The sequence below is a fragment of the Xiphophorus couchianus genome, chromosome 24 (assembly GCF_001444195.1).
Source record: "Xiphophorus couchianus chromosome 24, X_couchianus-1.0, whole genome shotgun sequence".
NCBI lineage: Eukaryota > Metazoa > Chordata > Actinopteri > Cyprinodontiformes > Poeciliidae > Xiphophorus > Xiphophorus couchianus.
Window position 1 is genome coordinate 1,103,702 of NC_040251.1, and position 22,729 is coordinate 1,126,430.

A 22,729-nucleotide genomic window follows, 5' to 3' on the forward strand; every position below is an offset into this window, starting at 1 on the left:
GCCTTCTTTCATATCTGACCTAAATTCTTTGTTCTCAGATCCTCTTTAATGCTTTCTTAGCTGTGAGCTTTCTCGTGGCTAAATGCAACAGGAAAAGTGGAAACAGCCTGGCTCTTCGTCTCCCTCTGCAGGATGCTTCGAGTGCTGCATCAAGTGTCTGGGCGGGGTACCCTACGCCTCGCTGGTGGCCACCATCCTCTGCTTCTCAGGCGTGGCCCTGTTCTGCGGCTGCGGCCACGTGGCGCTGACCGGCACCCTGACCATGCTGGAGAACCACTTCTCCAGGATCACCAGTGACCACGCCACTCTCGCCGCTGTGTGAGTCCTATACATCCTCTTCCCTCAACCTTGGGTTTTTCCTTCCTTTAAAACCAAGAATCCAATCCATAGTCCTGTAGTAGAATTTTTTTTTCATTTTCCTTCCATGGAGATCATCCCTATTTCCTGCATATTTGATCTTTGTCATAAATATTCTGAGTTCATCCATCTGATCCACTGACAATTTCCTGTTAAAGGGCCTTTATTGTCTGATTTACACAAGTCCATCATCCTTATGATATTCACTTCCTGTTTAGACATTCTGCTTTGAAAAATGATGTTTCATGTACCCTAACATCCAGACCTAAATAACCACTAATAATATCAATCAGCAAAGCCTTAAAATGTGCTAAGCAGAAATAAACTTGACACTATCGTTTGTTTGCCACGTCCAGGATCCAGATCTTTCAGTACATCATCTACGGCATTGCCTCCTTCTTCTTTGTCTACGCCATTCTCCTGCTGGGTGAGGGCTTCTACACCACCAGCGCCATCAAGAAGGAGCTGCAGAGCGACTTTAAGACGACCATCTGTGGACGCTGCATCACTGCCTTCGTATGTTAAAGCCAATAAATGAGACATAGCTACTTCCATTTTGTTCTTTAGAATACAAAGTCACTATGGTGGCATAAAGATGTGGAGATGTTTTTAATCATGTTCTCTTAAGCTAGATTCTTGATTCACGCTTCAGCCTTCAGGGTTTCTTTGGCACAGTTTGTCCTTCCTTGTCTGATTAAGTTAATTACTGCAGATGTCCAGTTACATTAGCATGGAAGCAAAATGTGATGCATGAGTGGGTGGATGGTGAGGACTTTAAGTAAATATCATGAGCCTAATTCTTCAGTGCATCACAACGTAATAATAATATCTCATCTTCTGCCTCCTCCTTTCCTCGGTTCAGTTCATGTTCCTGACGTACATCTTCGCTCTGGTGTTTATCGCCATCTTCTGCTTCACGGCGATCCCGGTTTTCCTCTTCTTTAACATGTGGAACACCTGCGCCGCCATGAGATCTCCAGACTCCAACATCACGTATCCTGACTCCATCTGTGTGGATGTCAGGCAGTACGGTCAGTCGTTGATGCTTTCATTCACACTCTGGTTCTCTGGGAGGGTCGGTTAGTGTGGGTGGTCACCCCGGGGTGGCGCTCGGAGGTGGGAAGAGCTGCGAATTCAAGAGTCTTTTTATGCCTCGATTGCATCCTGACAGAGTTTTTTGTTGCAAGTCTTTATCAAGATTTCGAAGGTAAAAACTGACTTTCAGGATGAAATAATGGGGTTAAGACAATCTTAATGCTCCAGCTGGGGTTTGCCCTTTTGATCCAATTAAAGATGACAGATTTTCATTACAGTTACGTAGTATCAGGTGGGCTGGAGCTGAACCCGAGGGGCAGCAGGGTTATGAAAGCACGTTTTTGAAATAAAAACAAAGGCGCAATGCTTCTATTTAAGACTGAATATCCTGCCTTTGTAGCTTTAACCTCCAAAACCTCAGCTCTCAGAACCTTGCTAAGTTGAATACGTATTCAACTAACACAAAAACAATATCGTCAACCCACCATCTGAGAATGGAACGGCTGCAAATATGGCCGCCCTCCGACAATAACAAGGAGAGAAATAATCAGAGAAGTAGTTAGGAAGTTTTTTAATGTTTCTGGAGGAGCCACTGTAGAAAGAAAGCATTGTTTGCACCATGTAAAGGGCACTGCAAACATGTGCAAACCTTTTAGCCAACTTGCAAAACACAATATGTGGAGGAAGGCTAACACTGCGCATCCCCTTGATGACACCTTCTCCAAAGCAAAACATGCTAGTGCTAGCCTCAAACACCCTGTTTTGGTGCTAAAAAAAACACTTGAGACAAATGCTCTCCATCCAATTTGACTGAGCTTAAATTATTTTACAACGAACGATGAGTCAAAAGATGCAATACAAAATCCGGTGGTTAAAGTGTTGAAAATCGTCATAGCAAAAAAGTGCCATTTTGTTTTGATCCATTAAATAGCATCTGTGAGAAAGTTCAGGGGAAGGAATACTCTCCAGCAGCACGGGATGTTATATGCATCTCCTTTCTGAATATTCCATCTGCAGCTTCAGAGAGCGAATGCAAAACATGCACGGCTGCGTTTCTTCAAAGATGAAGAGCGACTCCTCTTGATCAAGGAGCTCAGAGAGAAGCATCTGATGTCAAAGCCTCTGATTTTCAAACCAGCAGGCTGGTAAAAATAATTGAAAAGAAAAAAAATGCTGTTTAAGTACAGAGAATCCAATTTTGTAGTTCTACGGTTCACTGTTTGATGGAACAATGTACAGTATTTGACCCACATCTGAAAGACAGCTGGCCGGACTATAAAGTAGGATAAGGATATGCTTCAGAATATTAACCCCAATTAGTGGGAGGCTCCAAATTATTGTCAGCTGATGCTAAAACTGAGGAGCGATTATAGTTCTTTGTGACTGAAACAAAGAGGCCAAATTACGTTGATAAATGATATTTTCAGCCTATATGATGAAATGAGGTGGAAATTCATTCAGAATAATGACCCATATTTTCCCAGCAGCAGCAGCAGCAGCCCCGTTTCCTTTAATCTTTCTCTGAGCCTCATTCAATATACTTTCAATCAGGGGAAAAAAAAAAAGAAGCTTCTTGTCGTTTGGTAACGTTTCGTCTCTTTGATCCTGCAGGCGTTATTCCCTTGAACGCAACACCAGGGAAGGCTTGTGGATCCACACTGACAGATATTTGCAGCACCAGCGAGGTGAGTGGGTGTTTTTTTTTTTTAATTTTCCACTTTTTTTTTTAGTTTATTCTTGTATAACTTGCCTAAAATCCGTTTTTTTCCCCCCTCTCAGTTCTACCTGTCCTACCACCTCTACATCGTGGCGTTGGCCGGCGCCGGAGCCACCGTCATCGCTCTGGTGAGCTGCTCTGATAACCCACCGCTCAAAATATGCACGTTGCCATGGTGTGCTTATCTGTTGCCACGGCAACCGCACCTCTCACGTAAATGTGTTGTACTATCAGCTGAAATCCTGCCCCGCGGCCTGTTATGCGAGTGTGTGTGTGTGTGTGAGCGTCTGTGTTTTACTCCACTGTGGAGGCGGACTTTTGTGTTTTGCATCCAGGGAAATGGAGATGCCAAAAAAATTAAATCATGAAACATCTCAACACACATTTCGCTGGGTCACCTACATGCCTTTTGCCTTTTGATCTTTTAAAGGAACAGTGTCATGAAAATGGACTGGCAGCATTAACATATTTCTTCAGCCATATAAGGAAATGGTTCTCACTGTGACTGCTTAGAAATTGTTTTGCTCACATTAGGACATTTAAGTCAGAGCTCTACCTTTTCTTTTTCTTTTTTTTTTGATCATTTGGCCAACTTCCAGTTTATAAAATCAAGAGTTTTCTTGATTTTATTAGCTTATTTTTTGCAGTAATAAGCTTAGGATGGGATTCATGGAAGTCATGGGATTAAACTAAGAAAGGTGGTTAATCTTATTTAGCTCTTAATTTAAGGAGGAGGGTAATTACATTTTCACAGCTATTCAGGTTGTTTTGGATAGGTTTTTTTAGCCTAATAGATGTATTTACTGTAGTTACTAATGACACTTCACATAATTAAGGAGAACAAGTAGATATTTCTATTTGTTCTCTGGCGTTAAGTCCAGAACGTTCTTGTTCATTTGGCTCAGACACCAAGAAAAATCTGCCTTAGCTTTTCAGCTAGCTCTTATTTATGGCATGGTATTAATGTACAAAGTTCCTGTCAAACAAACCAATTCTTTTTAGTGTAGGAGGAAAATCCACGGATATCGGCAGGCATTTTATGATGACAGAAAACGCAACAAGCAATCACAATGAAAAAATAAAGACGTTTTTTCTTACCTGAAAAACATCAGGTCAGCGCTTGAATTGGCAATATTTCTTGAACTCTCCATGCAGATTCATCAGGATATTTTTGTAGAGTCTTCACTCCTTGCGTTTCAGTGAGGACGTTGCCTAAAACACAGTGTAGTTACATCAGTGGGCTACTTATAATCAGACTCTAAGTTTTTGGGGGGTTTTGAGAATTTATTGAGAGAGGTTTGAAACTGTTTTAGAAAGGTGATGATAAGAGAAAGTAAAAGTTTATAACAAACTTACAACAAAATTTTGTTTTTTTTCCTTTAGTTAAATGTGTAAAAATATTCAGACACCTTGAACTTTCCCACATTTCCTACAAACAATATATTTTTTTAAACACACTGCAGTCATTTTAAAAAAATGTACTTTTGAGTTCTGAAATGTCCTCTCTGCTCTCAGATCCACTACCTGATGATTTTAGCGGCTAACTGGGCGTACCTGAAGACCGCCGCCTCCACGCATGACTACCAAGACATCAAGACGAAGGACGACCAGGACCTGGAGGCCGAGGCGCGCTCCAAGGACGGCCAGAACTCCTCCTCCTACTCATAAGGACAAAGCGTCCTCTCTTGCCATTGCTCATCTTCTCCCCCGAATGTTAAACCCATCCCTCAACACCTAGCGCCCACCCCCAAACTCTCCCCTCTCCCCCCGACAAAACAAAACCACCTCGGTCATGTTCGGCAGCCCAGTCTCCTGATTCTCCATCCTCTTCCGTTTACCCAGAAGCGTTTTCCGCTCCGAGGCGCCAGCGCGCTCTCACTACTGGTAGGGGAAGAGGCTGGAGGGTCGGGAGGAGAGCAGCCGGGCCCCAGACGGAGGCGGCTGCTTCAGAGCGGTGAAGGCTCGCCCCGTCGGGTGTCGAGCTCAGGTACGGTACATTGGTTTTCGAAGCGCCTCCTCCTCCTCCTCTTCCTCCCTCCCTGTGCTTTTTGGGCGGCGGCTCGTGAACGTGGCCCGGCTGTGATGGCCTCGCGCCCTGAGCCAGCACAGCCTCTCGATACATAGCTCCTAACAACAACAAAAAAGAAGAAAAAAAAACAGAATAAAAATCGAAAAACAATGTACACTGTGTGTTTCAGCCACTGGGAAACGCCACAGCAACCAAGTTCCTCTGTTTTTTGGTGTTTTATATGCATATATATATATGAATATGAATATATTGTGCGAATGTGTGTGAATGTTGTTCTTTTTTTTTTTTAAATACTCTGAAAAGTATGCCTGGTACAGTTATGATTTTTATGAGTTTGGGCTCATAAATTCTTTTCTTCTTTTAGTTTTTCTTTCCCCACCACTTTGACTTTTTTTTTGCTATTGCCCCAAACATTGTTGCACTATTTAAAAACAAATTAAAATGGGGGAGAATAAAATCCCTTGAGCAAAACAAACCCTTTCTTTCCCCCCTCTAGGAATAAATGCATAAAAGAATGAAAAACCATGTAGTATCTCAAGGATTTCTGTGCATTTGAGTAAGTATATTTAAGCGCTACTTTCTTATAAGATCCGTTAACAGTTTATCTGCTTCCATGTCCTGGATTAGGTTTTCTTGCTGAGAGGTTATAAATATGGAACCAGTCCTCTCATCTGGCCGTGAAAGAATGCAAGGAAGCTCGCCAAATGTTTCTTTTTAAGACCATTTGAGGTTTTTGCTTTTTGGGGTTTTTTTTGTTACATTCATCACCAGCTGAAATAAAAGTCAAAGACGGCGCCCTCCACAATTACTGGCACCAGTGGCTAAAATGTCTACATTTTTTCTTTTTTTTATTATGTAGTATGGTGGCAGCATCATGCCATGGGGATGACGTTTTTTATTTAGTTATTACTTTGGCTGTACATGTGGGTAAATTTAGGTAATTTCAGGACTAATTTAGCTAAAGCAAATAGGAGTCTTTGTCAAATCACATTTATATATCGATGTCCACACTGTGGGTCATGGACCATTTTAGACACTTTGTGTGATTTTTTTGCTGCCCGCCAACAGAGAGGCAGAAGGACACTTGCTTTTTGGCACTGAATTATTAAACATTAAATGAAAAATGTTAGACATAGCAAAAAGAAATATAGATTTTTTTTTTTTTTTGCTAATCGAAATTTGATTGCACTTTTTAAGGCAAGCGTGCAAACCCATTTTTATGTTTTTGTTTTTCCCTTTTCTAGACTATTTTGTTCATGTTATGAAAATACTGGATGTTCAGTTTATTGTTCAGAAGGCAAAATTAATTTCAAAACTTGTTTTTGTTTTAAGTTAGGTTTTGACTTTTTGGAAAAATGTCAGAGACTTTAATTTTTTTTTTCATTTATTTTATTAGAAACATTAGAGATAATTGTCGGGTCAATGATTTTGCAATTTTATTTTCATTTTCTACATCAGTGAATGAATGGTGCTCAAATGGACTTTTTCTAATTTCCTATGACAAAAAAGTTTTATTTTTTATTTCTTTACAACTTTAACAAGACTGTCTCTAAGTGTGGAGGGCGCTGCACATCTAGGTCTTAAAAAAAAAAAAAAAGACACACACCTCAGGTATCAAACCAAAATCCGACCTGTGTTTTATTTCCAAATATTCGCCATTTAAACTCTGACCTGATTACTGATCTTATCCTGTGTGAACTCCACCCACCGGTTCCTCCTTTCGGGAACTAAATTCACCTGTAAATAGCAGAATCATCCCCACCCTCCAAAAAAGAACAAAACAAAAAAACTAAACAAAAAGGAAAAAAAATTGACCCACACCTCTTCCCATCCCCCAAAACGGGGAAAACACAATCCATGTTTTATTTCTGACATGCTCTTTTTTTATATTTTTTTTTTTAACAAATATATGTAAACGTACCCTTTGAGAAATGTGTTTAGCACTCGAATACTAGTTCTGCATTTGATATACTAATTGTAATGTAACATCTTCAATGATATGTCGTGAGAGGGACACAGTTCAGTCATGATTATATGATGGATTTGAGGTGATTGTGACGTATACATTTTAAAATGTGAAGAAAAAATATGGGAATTATTATTTTTTACTATTATTATTATTCTCTTTATCCATTTTAGGCAGCTGGGTTCTTGTGGTTAAGTATTTTATGGAACATGTTTGTGCTTATTTTTAGCCAAATGCGTGACAAAAGTCACTTTTTTCTTTTTTTTTTTTGTCTATTTTCTCCTGTTTCTTTTGAATGCCATGACTCTCATACAAGCCACAAAGACTGTTTTGGATGTTTACACTGAATAAAACAAGTCAGGAATTTTCATACATTAATTTTATAACCAGATGTGTTTCAATAATCATGGCCTATATTCTATATTAACCATGACCGATTAATTAACACTTACAAAAAAAGAAAAAAATAGACAAGAGAAATTTCTGAACTTTGATGAGATGAAGCATGTCAGTATCGTCCATGTGCGCAGCTGTCTATTCTGTATAAAAAAGGACTATATTGCCATGTGTGTTATGTTGAATAAATATCCGTGCTTTGCCGCCAGGTTGATGTAAAAGGCAAAACTTCAATTTCCTATAAGCCGACGATGCGTGTCAGGGTGTTGTTGTTTCCTCGTTATTTGCATGAAGGAGACATGACTGTGTCTTTGCAGTTTTTCAGGTGATGTGTAGTCATTTGTACTGACAGCTATGGTAGGCGGTGTTTTGCCCCCTTCCTCCCTCCCCTCTCTCCGCCCCTGCTCTTTTCTAAAGAAAAACTCCATTGTACTTTGATGGCATTGTAGTCCCTGTAGGTGTTTCATTCTGGTTTTTCTTCTTCTTTTTTTTTAAGTTGGAAATAGTTCTATGACTCCTCTTTGGTGATTTTTGTAACCTTCTCTAGTAAAACCGATATTTTTTATTATCGTGACGACTGTGTATTTTGCCTCTTTCTTCGATTTGTGACTTTTATGGAAAGTTTATAAAGTGAAAACAGGCGGGAGCTACAAAATGTGTCCAAGGTTCACTGCAAAAAGAAAAGCAAAAGCCCAACTTACAAGAATCTAACTATTAATTTAATAGAGGGAAGCTACTTTGACTCTGTTTCGCAGTGTAAACGCTTTTGGATTCACTGTATACACCTTAAAATCTGAAATTCGCAGGAGACAACGGTTTTCAGATGCTTATTATTAAATTAAATAACATTTCTGATCACATATTTATGAAACCACAAATAATATTGAAAAATATACACAATGAACGCCAAATCCTTCTAATTATTTAATCCATTTTTGTTGGTGTTTGGTATCAAGTTAATGTCACTTTTTTTTACTTAGAAATCAAAGTTAAAATTTGTCCAAAAAGTTGAATCTATGAATTTCATTATTGATTCCGATTCCATTATACTTTACATTGCATACTAGCACCAAGTATGTTGTTTTAAATTATCTTATATATTTACTAACTTCTCCTAACATACATATTTAATGTCAAATCTTCCAAAGAAAAATAAACAGTCGATATTGTAAATTTCTTAGTACTAATCAGTTTTTTTTCCACTGATTTTCTTCCACTAAACAGTGGAAGAAAAACTTAAGCATTAAAGAATGTATGAGTTATGCACATTCTTCTGAGCAGAGTTTTACTTTTAGCCACAAAAGTATCTTTACAGAAGGAATGACTGATATTTAAACTTGCTGATTTTACATAAATTACCTTTGAAAAGTAAATGGAAGTTCAGAATTTTATTTAAAAAGTGCCTTTTTAAAATGAACTACATTACAGAATTACCAACGAGTTTGTCTTATTTTTCTGTTTGCTCTTAATTGTTCATTTTTATTTAATAATAATTGGTATTTATCAATAAAATAGAAAGAAAACAGCTCTTCCGCGGGGCGTTTTAGCTTAAAAAAGCAAAACGAGTCATTTGGTTTTGTCGCTTTTCGCATCTTTCCTACCGATAAATCTGTGACTCAACTTGACCAAATCTCTCAACAGGAATAAAGTACAAATCTCTTGTTTAAAACTTTATCTACTAAAGCAAAAGTAAACTTACTTTTTAGTCCTCGAGTTGTTTTCTTCCAGTTTCCTGACGACGTCACCGCCACTTCGCCTAATTGCTGCCACCTGTGTTCAAACATTGTTCTATCTGTCGATATCCAGCGGATTTTATTTAAAATATCAAAAAGTTACAGTAAAACGGGGCGGGTTTTGTGACATAAATGTCAGAAAATTACAGAATGTTTAATTTAATTTAAGGCACGTGCTATATTTACCGCTCTTTATTGGCTAATCTCTAGAATTAGTCACCCTTGTTAAAAGGAACCGATTGTTTTCATGGTTCCTTTTAATTCTACAATGAAGCTTTACCATTTAGAGCTAAAACGTTGTCTGTGTTTCTGATAATGCAAAAATAAGGCTAAAAAAAATCTTCCTATTTAAAACAGATTTTAACTTGATTTGAACATGAACTTTGTAAAACAGTGGCGCAACCATGTGGACGAAAAGGGTACTGCACAAAAATAAAACGAAAGCAAGTTACCTGAATTGTTATACAAATTTGAGTCAATGGTAAGTTGTTCGGTTCATAATGGGGTAAAATGTAGCTAAAACCCTCATACTTGAGAGATATGAAAGTTGTTCGCTTTATATTGGGCTATACTGTAGCCAAAAATCTCATATTTTAAAACATAATTTCACTATGAGTTATTGAGAAATGAGAACTCTGGGCTTCTATGCAGTTTTTTTTATATAAATACAAGACAAGAATGATAATTTTAGGAGAGAATAAATCTAAATTCAGTGGGTGTCCAAGTGTTAACGTCAATCTGAGCACTACTTCTGCAATTATGAGCACAAAATAATCTCAACTTCTGTTTTTTTAGGCATCAACATATTTTAATCACAGTTGTTTAGGTCTTAGTCGCTTCCCTGATACAAACAGAAGAGATAACCTCAGTAGATGTGAACCAAACGTAGTGTAGTTTTGATTGTTGAGCTAAAACTTGTCATTAAAATGTTGATCCAGGTTTAAGCATAAATAGTAGCATGCAGAACTGTACAGTGGCATCAGTGAAAAGGCCCAACCAAAACCCTGGAGTCCCTCAGGTTAACAGCAGCTGGGCTCAGGGTGAGGCGTCTTCTGCAGGTTCACTGTGTCAGTCTGAATCAGGTGATCGTCTCTATCTTCAGACACCAGAATGCGACGCACCGCCTCCTCAAAGGCCGACGTTACATTTGTCGCGTCCTTGGCGCTCGTTTCGAAGTATGGGTGCCCTCCGTTTTCCCGGCACCACCTGCGGGCTTCCTCCCCGGACACCTGGCGTTCGGGGACGTCCAGTTTGTTGCCCAGCACCACAAACGGGAAGCTGTCGGGGTCCTTGACGTCAGCGTAGTAGGCGAACTCCTTCTTCCAGTTGGAGAGGTTCTGAAAACTCTGTCCGTCGTCCAGACTGAAGGTGAGGAGGCAGCAGTCGGAGCCACGGTAGAAGGGCGTGCGGAGGCTGCGGAAGCGCTCCTGTCCCGCCGTGTCCCAGATCTGCAGGGTGACCCGTCGCCCGTCCACCTCCAGCTCTCTGTTGAGGAACTCCACACCTATCGTGTGGAAGAGGTGCGAGTCGAACTTGTTGGTGACGTAGCGGTTCATGAGGGACGACTTGCCAACGCCACCGTCGCCCAGGAGGATGACCTTCAGCAGAATGGACTTGGACATCATGGCTGCAGTGATGTGGGATGTAAGGGGTTGGACACCAAGAGGCCAGACAGGAGTTCTGAAGACACCAGAACCAGAACCAGGAGTTGGACCTAAAGGAGAAGAAGGCATCCAGTTACCTTCACGTACAACCAAATAGCCAAATGTAATACTCTACTACATACAACTGTATTTTACATGAACATTAGGACTTTATATAGGTACAACAGAGAAGTAAGGTATTATCTAAAATGCATTCATTTAAATAACATGTCTTTTTACTTCTTTTATTTTATTACTTTACTTCCATAATTGCTTTTTTCTGTTCTTTTCTGTATCAATAAAAAGATATTCCTAGCTGGAAAGCAGTTTGGAAACCAAAGCAGAACTACTCCTTTCTTTTTTTCTGACTGATTTTTCATAATTTTTCATTTAAAAAAAAGAATCAAGCAAAACAAATGCTTGGTATGTTTGACCTTCAACAGAAAGTTTAGATAAGGACAAACTGCTTTCACTTTATGGTTTACCATGTTACATTAACTACTGACATGTTTCCTTTCACTCAACCAGACCAGATAATCCTATTAACAGTCCAGATTTTACATTAGCCACACATATACACTGTGTGTAGTAGGTTAGGCATGAAATAATCCATGTGGTGCATCACATGAATACTGATCACAAGATCTTTGAGCGTGCCACGAGTATTAAAAAAAAAAACTCAGCAGTGGGAAACTACTTCTTTCCTCTGAGCAGAACCTCTAAAGAAAAAGATGGATCAGAACCGAAACATTTTACAAACGCCTGCGTTAACTGTGGAAAACTAATAAAGTGGTTTAATGCAATCATTTAATTACTAAAGGTTGTTTAAGGACACAAAGACGGGATAAAAACTAGAAAATCAATGGACATGATGAGGAGCAGACAACTGGTCATAATGAATTTAAACTGGTTTAAATTCATTATGACCATTTTAAACCAGATAGAAAAAAATGTTAATGATTTTAATTATCTTTAATTATCACATAAAGATGCATTTAAGTCATTTAAACCAGCTGTTTTTGATCATAACAGTTCAACAAGGCCATAAAACTCTCATGTTATAATAGCTAAATATATACACCCAATCTAAAGTAATTCTGAAAACATTTTGAAGAACTAAATCTGTGTAAAAGGTCAGATTTGAGGTGCTAGCATATGCTATGCTGCTAACTTGACAGCTGTCCAACAAACACTCATCGGCACCCTGGATAGGTTGCAATAACAGATCACTACTAAAACAGCTGGTATTTTCCACAGGCCTGTATCCAGCCATATAAACAGAAAGCTGAGTGGAAGGAAAAAGTGTTATGCCACATTTTTTAAACTGGTCCAGTGTGGAGCTTCCAGTCAGTAATGACTGTGGAGACACATCATCAAGACGTCTGTGTACAACCCAACCGAAGAGATAAACTGAAGGCCCATAAAGACGAAGAGTCACATGAACTGGCAGCAGAACGAATACCAGTGGGTAAATGATCTCTTTGTCTTGGAACCTTGAAACCTGCTGCTGCTTCTGTCATTTCCTGTAGAGACAGAAGCAGAAGCAGAAGTGCATGGCCTCTTGTCATGTGCTTCTTTCAGCAGCTTCTGTGTAACATGACTGTCGTTACTAAGCTGGACGCGTGACTGTAATTAAACCCTCAAAATGCAACAAGTCTGGTTTCATTTTTAAACCCAGAAAACTGCAAAGTAATGATTAACCCACCAGAATCAAGGTTAAAGCTCAGCTTACAGTTTCAAGAGACATGCCTCTGATTCGACATGTGATTGTTTTGAACTGTTTATGAGGAAGCGAGCTGTTTAATGACACTTTAAATAACTTGGCTAAGTATTTGAGGTTGGAAATCCCTTAAAGATTTTTGTAGTTGTTGGGGTTTTTTGCACAGGCCCTCAAAGTTAAATGGGGCCCTAAATGGATGTTGATGTAAGAGCTACCAATTTTTAAGTCTTTCTTGATTGGTGAATTTAAAAAAATATACTGTTTTATGGCTAACCAGTGAACCTGTGACGCAGTTAGCTGTAAGATTAAAACCGTAATTAGTTTGTGTTTATGAATTTAAAATACTTCTTTATATTTATTTTAAAATCAAGAGTGGATAAAAAACATTACCTTGGCAGTTTCACCACAGTATAAGCAATAATTTATTTAACAACCATTTAGAAATAATTTTAAAAATTAAAATGCACAATACAATTTAAATGTTACGAAAAGTTGCCTCACTCTGAAAAGCAACTTGAAAGAAAACAAGATCTGAAATCTGTATTGTGCTCTTGGCTGACCCCAGCTGGCCTGGTGGGACATAACCAGAAATATAAGTTGCTTCTGCTTCAGACCGGCTGTTCATACAGACAGCAAATTCATTTTTGTTAAAAAATTATGTGCTAAAATAAACTAAATCAAAACCAACAAATTATGACTTCAAACCTAACAAGTTATTGCGAGTTAATATTTTTGCCACAAATGATAAAAATAAAGAGACTGAAGTCCGTCCGACAGTGGCAGCTTCATCAAAAGCGATCACGTCACGTTTACGACTTCATAGATTAAAACTTCAGGAAGTGTCCCATTTAAACAGTAGCACACAATATTCTCTTCCTCAGTAATGTACCTGTTCCTATGGGGCTGACCGCAGGCTTCCAGCGGGTTACATCCTCCTGTTTACCCCGGCAGAGCGCAGTTATCCAGCGCCGACATGGTGCTCCGTGTGGCCCCGCTGCTGTGAAGCTCAGGAGCGGCTGATGACGCTCATATGACCCGCTGACGGTCACGCCCGCCTCCTCTCTGATGCGGGAACTTAATCCGATGCACACGTGGCGTGATTCACATTTTGTGGTGGGGGGAAAAATTTTTTTATAACAGTCATAATCTCGTAATTTTTCAGTTATGATAAAAGCAGAAGTAAAATTACAATAATTTAGAAGCGCAAGATAGTTACGTTTATTCCAACTAGTTATAATATAACCTCATTTTCAGAGGGCCAAACCTACTAGATTCAAAGTAATCTGAATTCTAAAAATGTATTTTTCTTTAAGTTCACCAAAAAGTGTTCTACATACACATATGTATTTTTCTTTACAGCTGGTAAAACAACTGCTATTCACTTTAAGTGTTCCAAATATATGAAACCAATTTGAAAACATTAAAACATTATCATTAAAATAGATGTGAAAATGAGGAAATAAAGAAATCACCCAAGCGGTTTTTAAATGTTAATTTCATTTATCAAGGGAGAGAAAAAAAAGTTTTCCTAGAAGCTCATTTGTCTTATTCATTTTTTAAAAATACAAGAGAATCACAAATATCAACTCATAAATTTGTCGGTATTTTTCAAAACAATCATTTTTCAGCAGTTTTGCAAACAAATTCAGTAAAATAAATAAATATGAAATGTATTTAGGCTTTAACGTGGGACGCAACATGTACATCACACTACAAGTTTGGAAAACATCACTTGAATCACTGCAAACCAATGTAACGTGTTAAATGCTACAATATTAATATCAGTTTTCCGCATGGTGATCTTTGAGAGATTTTGGCCATCATCCCTTTTTGATGCTTCTTGGAGCAATAAGCCAGAGTGACTCAAAGGATGAAATCCTTTATTCAACAAAATAACTGAGAGATCTTTCAAAAAGCAAACAGAGATGAAGGGCAGAGAAACACATAAACTGGCAGGAGTGGCGGCGCATTCTCTGCCACGAGTCGGTCCTGATCGTCCTCAGGGCTCGAATATCATGTGTCTCATTCACTGGATTCAGTTTGCTGCAAATGAAAGGAAAATGAAAGGGCAACTATCAGAAGCTTTTTTTGCTTCCATTTTTATAAGGGATTTGCACACACAATATGACCCCACAGAGGGTGCATATGTTTTTTGTGGCAGCATCATACTGCGGGAATGGGGAAGCTGGTGACATGATGGGAAAATGGGTGGAGCTAAACACATGACAGGAGCGAGAACACAGCCTGTTGAATGTGACAGGTAGCCAATCAGAAAGCGTGGTGACGTAAGCGCCGCGCTTTCTAAAAATGTAATTTTTATTTAATTATTTCTTGCGCGGCCCGGGGTTGGGGACCACTGGTTTAGATCACACGTTAGAATGGCCCAGTCAAAGTCCAGACTCAAAAAGGTACTGACAAAAACAAATTGTCTTCCATTTTAAAATCATGTCAAATAAAATCACAACAATATACACTTAAGTATGTGGAATAAAGTAGATTATTTGGCTCTCTACCCAGGGCGTGATGGACTAATGGATGTCACAGAGCCAAATAAAAAGCTGTTGTGACTTTTTGTAGATCAATACTGCTTTTTGAAAGTTTTCACAAAGATATCCTTAAAATATATATTTTAAGTAATATAGTAATATCCAAAAATATTTCCTTGTTCATGTTTCTGATAAGTTACATAATTAGTTTTTCTTTGTGTGTGTGTGTGTGTGTGTGTGTGTGTGTGTGTGTGTGTGTGTGTGTGTGTGTGTATTGTGCTTCATTTGTGTAAGAAGGAGGGGCTTACTTTGGGCGCCATTCATAGAAGAATTTGACAAAATGTGAAAAGTTCAAAAGTATGAACATTTTCTCGAGGCTTTTTAATTCACAAAGCTTGACAGGAAGCTGTTAGCAATAGCAGCCACTGTTCAGAATATAAACCACTGAAGGGCTATTAGGCCTGGAAGAGGCAGGAAATGAATCAGTAAGAATGTGATGACTGACTCTTTAAAAGTCTTGGTTCCGGTTAGCAGCGACTCTGCTTTAGCAAAGATGAAGCGGCACTTTTTGGACTTTTAAACAAGCAGGCAAACTTGTTTAAACTTTATGCAGAAGTTAAAAGAAAAAAAGAACTGCTTTTATTAACTTCCTCACCAGATCATCACTAGATAGTCAATGTGGCTTTTGGATTCAGAGGCACACCCAGGCGTTGTGGTACCACTGCTGGCCACACCCACTGCAGGTAACAAAGGTCATGGCGTCCTCATCAGGGCCGCCACACCTCACCCACGCAGGCAAAAACAGGGCACCTCTGGACACTTGTGTCATCCTGCAGTCTGATCCTCCGCATCGTTTGCAGCGGACCTTCTGCGTCGGCGTACCCTCCAGTCCTTGGGGAAGCTGCCTCTCGCTCACAGCCCTGGATGAGTACTCCTCCCGAAGCTGCCGTAGCTCAGCATTGGCCATCTCCTCCACAGACATCCGGGCGAAGGACTCTGGCACCAGGGAGCCACTCAGGAGGCCCTGGCGTAGATGACTGTTTTTGGGATTCCTCAGGTTGGCCACCTTGCTCCTCACGCAGGCTTTGTATTTGAGGTGCTTGGTTTTGTGGAGACGGTGGATGTGCCTCTCAATGCTTTCCGCCAGCTCTGCTGCCTTGTCTCCATCGGGAGGTTCAGGGTGGAGGGCAGAAAGCAGGAGCTGAACACATTTGGTTCTCACAGAGTCAGAAGAGGGAGACGTTGTCTCTCCTGTGGGAGTCTCACATTCTTGTCCTGATGCTCTCTCCTCCTTATTTCCACCCATTTGTGCTGAATCTTTGGAAACCCCCCCATCCTCTGTTTGTCCTGAAGGAACAGCATGGGAGTTTCCTGAGTTTCCCCGCCATTCACTACCGTACTGTCTCTTCCACCTCGACAGCAGACTCTTCGCTGTTTTCCTCACGCTGCTCTCCCTGCAGGTTTTTAGGAGTTTATAAAGCACTTTGACTATGTCCGTCATTTCCAGCTGCTCTGGAGATATATCACATCTATCAAGATCCCCAAGCAGAGTTGAGATGCTCCCAAAGCTTTGCTCTGCAGCTAACTTCTCTATCTGCAGAGCACGGTGGACTATTTCCTTTGTTTCCATTGTGTCTGTAGACGGACGAAGCTGAGAATGAAACAATACAATGTTACAATGAAACAAAACAATACAAACAGCTAATCTCAACAGATCAGGCAATAATATCTGTATAAAACCACAAATACTACATGTGGGGTTCCTCAAGGCTCCGTCCTCGCCTCCCCCTAACTATGATTAAAGACGATCACAACATCTCTTTTCACATCTGTGCCAGGATGTAAAGAGTATCCAAAACATAATAAAATTAACCATCATCCTACTGTACATGGTGTTGCCACCATTTTGGCTTTTCCTGTTAAAACAGGATACAGAGAAACTGGCGGACGCTTTTATTTTCAGTAGGTTGGATTGTTGTCGCAGTGCCTTAATAGGTGTCTGTAAATATTAGACCAAATTGCTGCTGCCACAGACCCAACACCAACCAGGGAAATGGATCATATCCACCTTGAATCATACCACTGCCTTCCTGTTTGCACAAGCAGAGATCTTAAACTTTCAGTTTATCTGTGAAGCACATTTTAATATTCCCCTCATTCAGCTAATGCATACATTTTACTATTACCTATTGAAGTTATTTCTACTCTTTAATGTAACTCTATTGAATTTACTTCTCTTATTTAGAGGTAAACATTGAATTCAGGAATGTTTCTATAGTGCTACACAAATGTTGCGTTTTAAAATCTAGAAACAAAATCTATAAATCTGTTTGGAGGCATTTCTTCGTGCATGGTGTGTATATGTTTGTTTTTTTACACACTAACTAACAAATGTTTCGGTTATACTACCTGGCTTTCTTCATGGTTTGCTGCCTTTTCCTGTGAACCGTATTCCAGAAAACGTCTGTATGGGAGCAGCCATGTTGTGTCTGTAAAAACAGAAACCCAAAACATTTAACATTAATTTACCACTAGATGGAGCTGCAGGCTCACTTCACTTTAACAATAAAAGTTGTAGGCTGAGTTGGTAAAATGCGTTGTAATGTGGATATTATGCTCAGTGGACCAATTTGGATTAAGTACACAGTCAAAAAGGAGTTTTTCATTGTTGGAACTGTAATTGTAACCCAACAAAACCTTGATGCCTTGTTTTCTTTTTGTTATTTGTCCAAATATGTGCAGAGAGATTAGAGCTTTTCCAAAGGGATTTACGTGTGTGCGTTCAGGTTCTTCCCACAGCTCAAAGGTTTCTGTTTACCTTCTGTGTAAGCAAGAACTCAGTAGGATTAGTCATGCTGCGGGATGTGTGCAGGCATCAACTAAATAATGTGGCCAATAAAAAAAGGAGATAATGTGCCATAATCTTTAAGGAAATGAGTATAACCTCGTTTACTCTGGATAAATACGACCATGTTGGAGACATCCGCGTGAACCTAGGACCAAACGTTTGAAACCAGCATGTAGAAACACGCATCTGCCTTACACAAGCAGAAAACAGGCCTCTAGATAGGAATTCAAAAAGGTATCTCACAACAAGACGAGGCATGTCTTTAGGCCGTGGCGCAATAATATGTGATGAAACAGAAAGATGATTGAGTGTTTAGGATCCTCTGTGGTCTGAGATGTTTCTGTGTGAAGCGTTTGCACGTACTTGTTCCTAAACTCTTAAGACCGAGTTTGACGAAATCTTATATTTGGGAATATAAAGCAGAGGAGTCGGACGGCCAAAAGGCAGGTATTCAGTAATATGAAGGTAAAGGATTGCATGGAAACGAGCGAGGATAAAAGTCAAGTGTTGCAAAACATCCATGTTTTATTGAGTTGGCCCAAACCCAAAAGCCTTCTGGGTAAAAAAAAAACACAACTCATGTACCTCATTTCACATCAGACCTGCAAAAATAAACCCAGAAAGACTTTAAAACCACCATTCTGAGCAAGGATACTAACAGTTTGCAAGAAGCTAACGGACATTTAGAAGGAAAACGTTTAATTTGAAGTAAGGAAAGAATTGAGTTGAGCTTCTGGCTGACTGTTCCTTAGCTGCGGTTGAGATGTTCAGCTCTCATTTAGACATTGAGGCTTGACTCCCCCATGCAACCCTGACCACTGTCTCACTCTGGCCAATCTATTTCTCTTCAGACAACAAGCTTTTTTCCTTCTGGCACAAGAGACTAAATACCATAATTTTGCTTCTGTCACTAATAGGCTAACAACTTCCCACATTTTTCAGCTTCTTTTTGCATTCCAGACACTAATGCAGAGGTGACTCATTGTTTGTCTGGAATTAATCGCACATTGAAAGCTAATGACAGTCCTGATAGGAATCATATATCTCACAAGAGACATTTTAGGAAAGCAACTTCTTCAACGTGTCGTTTTACGATTTTTGATGGAGCTGAAACTAAGTTTTGCACTCAAGTGATGAAAAATGTTAGAAAAAAAATATTTGAGAAATCTGGAAATTTGCATGTAAGGTTGCAATGTAACATAGATGAGCTAGATGCCAAAAACCACACACTTACATTAAAAATACATAAACAGACCGACATCAAGCGTGTTTACTTTGGATTAAAAAATTGGTTTTCAGAATTCCTGCAGCTCCTTCCAGTGCCAGCGGAGGGCCCTGAGGGAAAACCAGTCCAGCGTCTCTGGTTAATCGCTCCAGGCCTCTCAAGTCTTCACCCAGCAGCCCTCAGAGATCCAAATGGAAGTCAGCGCTTCCAGGAAGCTCTTAGCAGCGTTAATGTTTAAATTTCCAGACCAGAGTGCGCACGCCGAGGCCGGGAAAGTGCGTCGTTACATCTTAGAGGTTTTAAGGGGATTTTGTCAACTTCTCAGTTGCCTGAAGGCCTTAAACTTTACAGTTGACATGGGTGGGGTTCTTCAGCATCATATGTATGTATGATAAACTAAAGCAAACCGATTCGGCTGTTAAGCGCGACGTTCCTGCAGCTTTTCCTCCAAGCCGCACATGAACGGAATTCCCCCCAAAAACACTCATGAGGCTCCTTGGATCTTATCGAGTAATTTCACTCTGACCTGTTTGCACTTGTTCTTTCCTTATCTCAGGGAGTGGAATTTTACCAGCACGCCGCCGTCGTGGCGACAGCTCGCCAAGAGGTGGCGCTCTCTGCACTGCCAAGGATCCAGCAGAGATGAATGAGGAAGTGCTGTATCACATCCTGCCTTTGTCTCCACCTCTTTGCTAGACCACGCCACATATGATGGCATGTACGCATGAACACACACACACACACACCCGCACATTACCCCGCCCTGAGCTTGAGAAATCCAGGGGAGGAGGGAAGCTTTCTTGTTAAAGAGATCAGCTCCTTTATGAGTTGACAATCATGACATCTTGGCAAGTCTCTGCCAGCTGCCCCGACCCTCCAACCTGAATCTCCTCCACCCCACACACACCCACATGCATACCAAGTGCACAAAAGAGCAGTGAAAAAATTTGCTGTGGCCATTTTCATCAAATTTAAATCCACACGTTTAGTGTTCAAGCTGGAGCTTTGTTGGATGAAAATACAAACAGTCAAAGTTCTTTCAACAGTTTAAACGAGACAAATGTGTCTTTTGTTTTCAGCTAACATGTGGAGGGCAGGTTCTGCAGCTGCTTCCTGATTGTTCTGGCCAAACGTCCAAAAATGTGTTTTGCAGTCTTCGTCCCTGACCTCTCAAAAGCACAACAGTAATCTCACCAATCTCACTTCTGGTTAAACATGGCAGTAGTCAAACCATTCTTCACATCTACAGTAGATTTCAAGGTTTGTGAGTTGTTGTTTTTTTGCATGTGAAATTTTATTGTAGCGACATCTGAAATGTTTTTATTAATGCAAATGCTGTAAAAAAAAAAAAAGATTGTAAAAAGTGGCAGTATTTCTTGTCATGCTATCTACTCAGAGGTGCAGGTTTTGCAAAAGCGCACATGACAAAAAAGAGAAAAAAACCTGTGGTTTTTAGTGCTGCAAATGCAAAATCAACCCCTTAGTTGGTTACTTAAATGCTTCTGACAGGGTGTGTGTGTTCGGAAGTGAGCGTGTGTGTCGTGGTGCTGCTTGGTTGGCTGTTGCCCTCTTGTCACACCCGCCCGCCCCCGACCTTGACTGTGGTCGCAGACGACTGGAGTGGAAGGGGTTTTCTGCAGGATTCGCCTGTTTAGTCTGACACCCTGCAAGGTTTTTTGACACTTCTCGACTTTTTTTTTTCTTTCTATTCTTGGGGAGTGGCGGGGGAGACGAAGTGTCACGAGCTTTTGAGATTTGCACTTATTAGCAACCCCGCTGCGCCTTGGGCAGGAAACGAGAGTCCCCAAAACACCAGAACACTAAAAAGCAGCCATCTTTAGTAATGTCCGCTGTGATGCCGCCCTTCTTCTGCAAGTTAAAGGTGTCTGAACTTAAACAAGTTGTTTTCCTGTATATCTCTCTCTAGACTAACTTATCTGAAACATAAAAAACAGAATATAAAGCTCTGGAAGAGGTGGCGCTCCTTTATATGTTCCCTCCCGAGTTCTCAGTGTCTCTCCTGATTTGCTTTCCCATGAAACCCTTCACACACACAGCGACCGGACGACTGCTCGGCCTTGTGGGAAATCCACCACCAGCGCAGCCGCACGCGGGTAAATAATCACATCACCCGTTGGCTCACAGTCATGACACATCTGCAGGACATTTATCGCTCCACTAGAGTCAGAGATGGAGTCCTCAAGTGAAAACGGTGAAACTGATTATGCTCAAAGATGCACAGCATCTACGTGCTTCTTGGTGAGACTTAGAAATCAAAACAGAAGAGAGAGTTTACAGAAATCTTTAGTACTGCACAGTATCTAAAGGAGATTGTGCACCGTGCGACCAAATTCAAAAAGCACAGCTGGGCTTTGAGTGACGGACACAGTCCACTGCATGGTCAACAAAGAGACAAAGGGATCAATCTGGTCGGAACGACAGAGTAATCTGATTTCACTTCTTCTAAGAGCATCAAGAGGAAAACATCTTTTAGCTTAAGCCACGACCAAATTCCGTCTTCTGAACGACGCAGAGTGTAGACGTTCAGGTATCTCAGGTTTTTGTTCAGGAATGAAGAGAAAATGGAGGTGGATTATGAAGACTGAGCTGAAAGGTGAAGATTTCAATGTTATTGGTCGATTTACTGTCTTACAATCGTCTACGGTCACAAGCTTTGAGTAGCAGCATCATGCTCTTGTGAATTAATAGGTTTGCCTTCTATGCTGTGGAGACAGACTGGAATAAAGTTGTTGCTGTTGGACAGATTTCATGCTGGCTGCTTTAAGAGGAGATTTCAAACACATTTTCTAAACATGTGGCGAAGAAACAGTTACATTTCTTTCCATCTCCAAACGTCGATGAAGCTTTTAGCAGTGACGTGTGTTTGTCAAAAGGCCAAAAGTGACGTTAGCCTAGCTTCTACCGAGCGCTGATAAAAGGAAGAAGCAGTTGGGTCAAAACAGAGGGGGACCTAAAAAGACGGAAGTAAACAAAAACGGCAACGAGAAGGTCAGGCTCAAACATGGGTTTTGTTGTTTTAAAGCCTCCCGATGTGGTTCCATGTTAGCCGCTGATAAGCGAGAACCGTTGAAGGACATTTCCTGTCTGTGTTTACTGTTGGTGCTGCCAGAGGGAAAAGTGGCAATGCGGGGCAGCTATGTGTGTGTGTGTGTGTGTGTGTGTGTGATAGTGTGGTTGTGTGTGGTTGTGTGTGTGTGTTGGAGAGTGATGGTGAGAAGCAGAAAATAGAGATCCGGATACAGTTTCTTTCTACACATGTAGGCTTCTGTGCAAAAATAGCTGCACTCTTGCAGTCAAATGTAAAAGTCTTTCATCACTCGCACATTTTTGCATCAAACCGCAATAACTGCAATATTAAGTCAATGAAAAAAGTAGTAAATGAAAGAACTATCCAATCCAACTTGGCCCTATTTGGAAAAGCTTTAGAGAGTTTTTTCTTGGAATAGACTTGAATCTTTACTTTGACTGTAACAATGAAACATTGTACAACAAAATTTCCTCCAAGTAAAAACAATGTCTCATTCTTCATACTTCTATTACACTTGATAAGAAA

The 22,729-nt window shown here is 40.2% G+C and overlaps 3 protein-coding genes across 7 annotated transcripts in view; 1 reads left to right on the forward strand and 2 right to left on the reverse strand.

The window, feature by feature from the left end:
• Positions 1-8,074, forward strand: part of LOC114140500 (neuronal membrane glycoprotein M6-b-like) — a 28,069-nt gene extending 19,995 nt beyond the window's left edge. Inside the window, exons 2-7 of the mRNA XM_028010428.1 lie at positions 132-318; positions 714-873; positions 1,220-1,388; positions 3,004-3,077; positions 3,172-3,237; positions 4,625-8,074. Coding sequence (XP_027866229.1) covers positions 132-318; positions 714-873; positions 1,220-1,388; positions 3,004-3,077; positions 3,172-3,237; positions 4,625-4,777 — 809 coding nt within the window. The 3' untranslated portion in view covers positions 4,778-8,074. The remainder of the gene's footprint in view (positions 1-131; positions 319-713; positions 874-1,219; positions 1,389-3,003; positions 3,078-3,171; positions 3,238-4,624) is intronic.
• A 1,951-nt stretch (positions 8,075-10,025) lies between these two features.
• Positions 10,026-13,617, reverse strand: LOC114140499 (ras-related protein Rab-9A-like). Of its 2 annotated transcripts, XM_028010427.1 has the most exons (3): positions 13,486-13,590; positions 12,339-12,399; positions 10,026-10,947 (listed from the first exon to the last, which is right to left on the reverse strand). In XM_028010427.1, the coding sequence occupies exons 2-3, from the start codon at positions 12,394-12,396 to the stop codon at positions 10,253-10,255; spliced, it is 753 nt and encodes a 250-aa protein (XP_027866228.1). In that variant the 5' UTR covers positions 12,397-12,399; positions 13,486-13,590; the 3' UTR covers positions 10,026-10,252. The 2 variants fall into 2 exon arrangements, with proteins under 2 accessions (XP_027866228.1, XP_027866227.1); XM_028010426.1 differs by lacking the exon at positions 12,339-12,399 and having other exon boundaries at positions 13,486-13,617.
• Positions 13,616-19,934, reverse strand: tceanc (transcription elongation factor A N-terminal and central domain containing). 4 transcript variants are annotated; one of them, XM_028010424.1, is made up of 4 exons: positions 19,165-19,651; positions 17,492-17,571; positions 15,738-16,733; positions 13,616-13,670 (listed from the first exon to the last, which is right to left on the reverse strand). In XM_028010424.1, exon 3 carries the CDS (start codon positions 16,710-16,712, stop codon positions 15,774-15,776), a length of 939 nt encoding a protein of 312 aa, XP_027866225.1. In that variant the 5' UTR covers positions 16,713-16,733; positions 17,492-17,571; positions 19,165-19,651; the 3' UTR covers positions 13,616-13,670; positions 15,738-15,773. The 4 variants fall into 4 exon arrangements, with proteins under 4 accessions (XP_027866225.1, XP_027866224.1, XP_027866223.1 ...); XM_028010423.1 differs by lacking the exon at positions 13,616-13,670 and adding an exon at positions 14,460-14,639; XM_028010422.1 differs by lacking the exons at positions 13,616-13,670; positions 19,165-19,651 and adding an exon at positions 19,682-19,934 and having other exon boundaries at positions 14,460-16,733.
• Between the last annotated feature and the right edge of the window lie 2,795 nt (positions 19,935-22,729).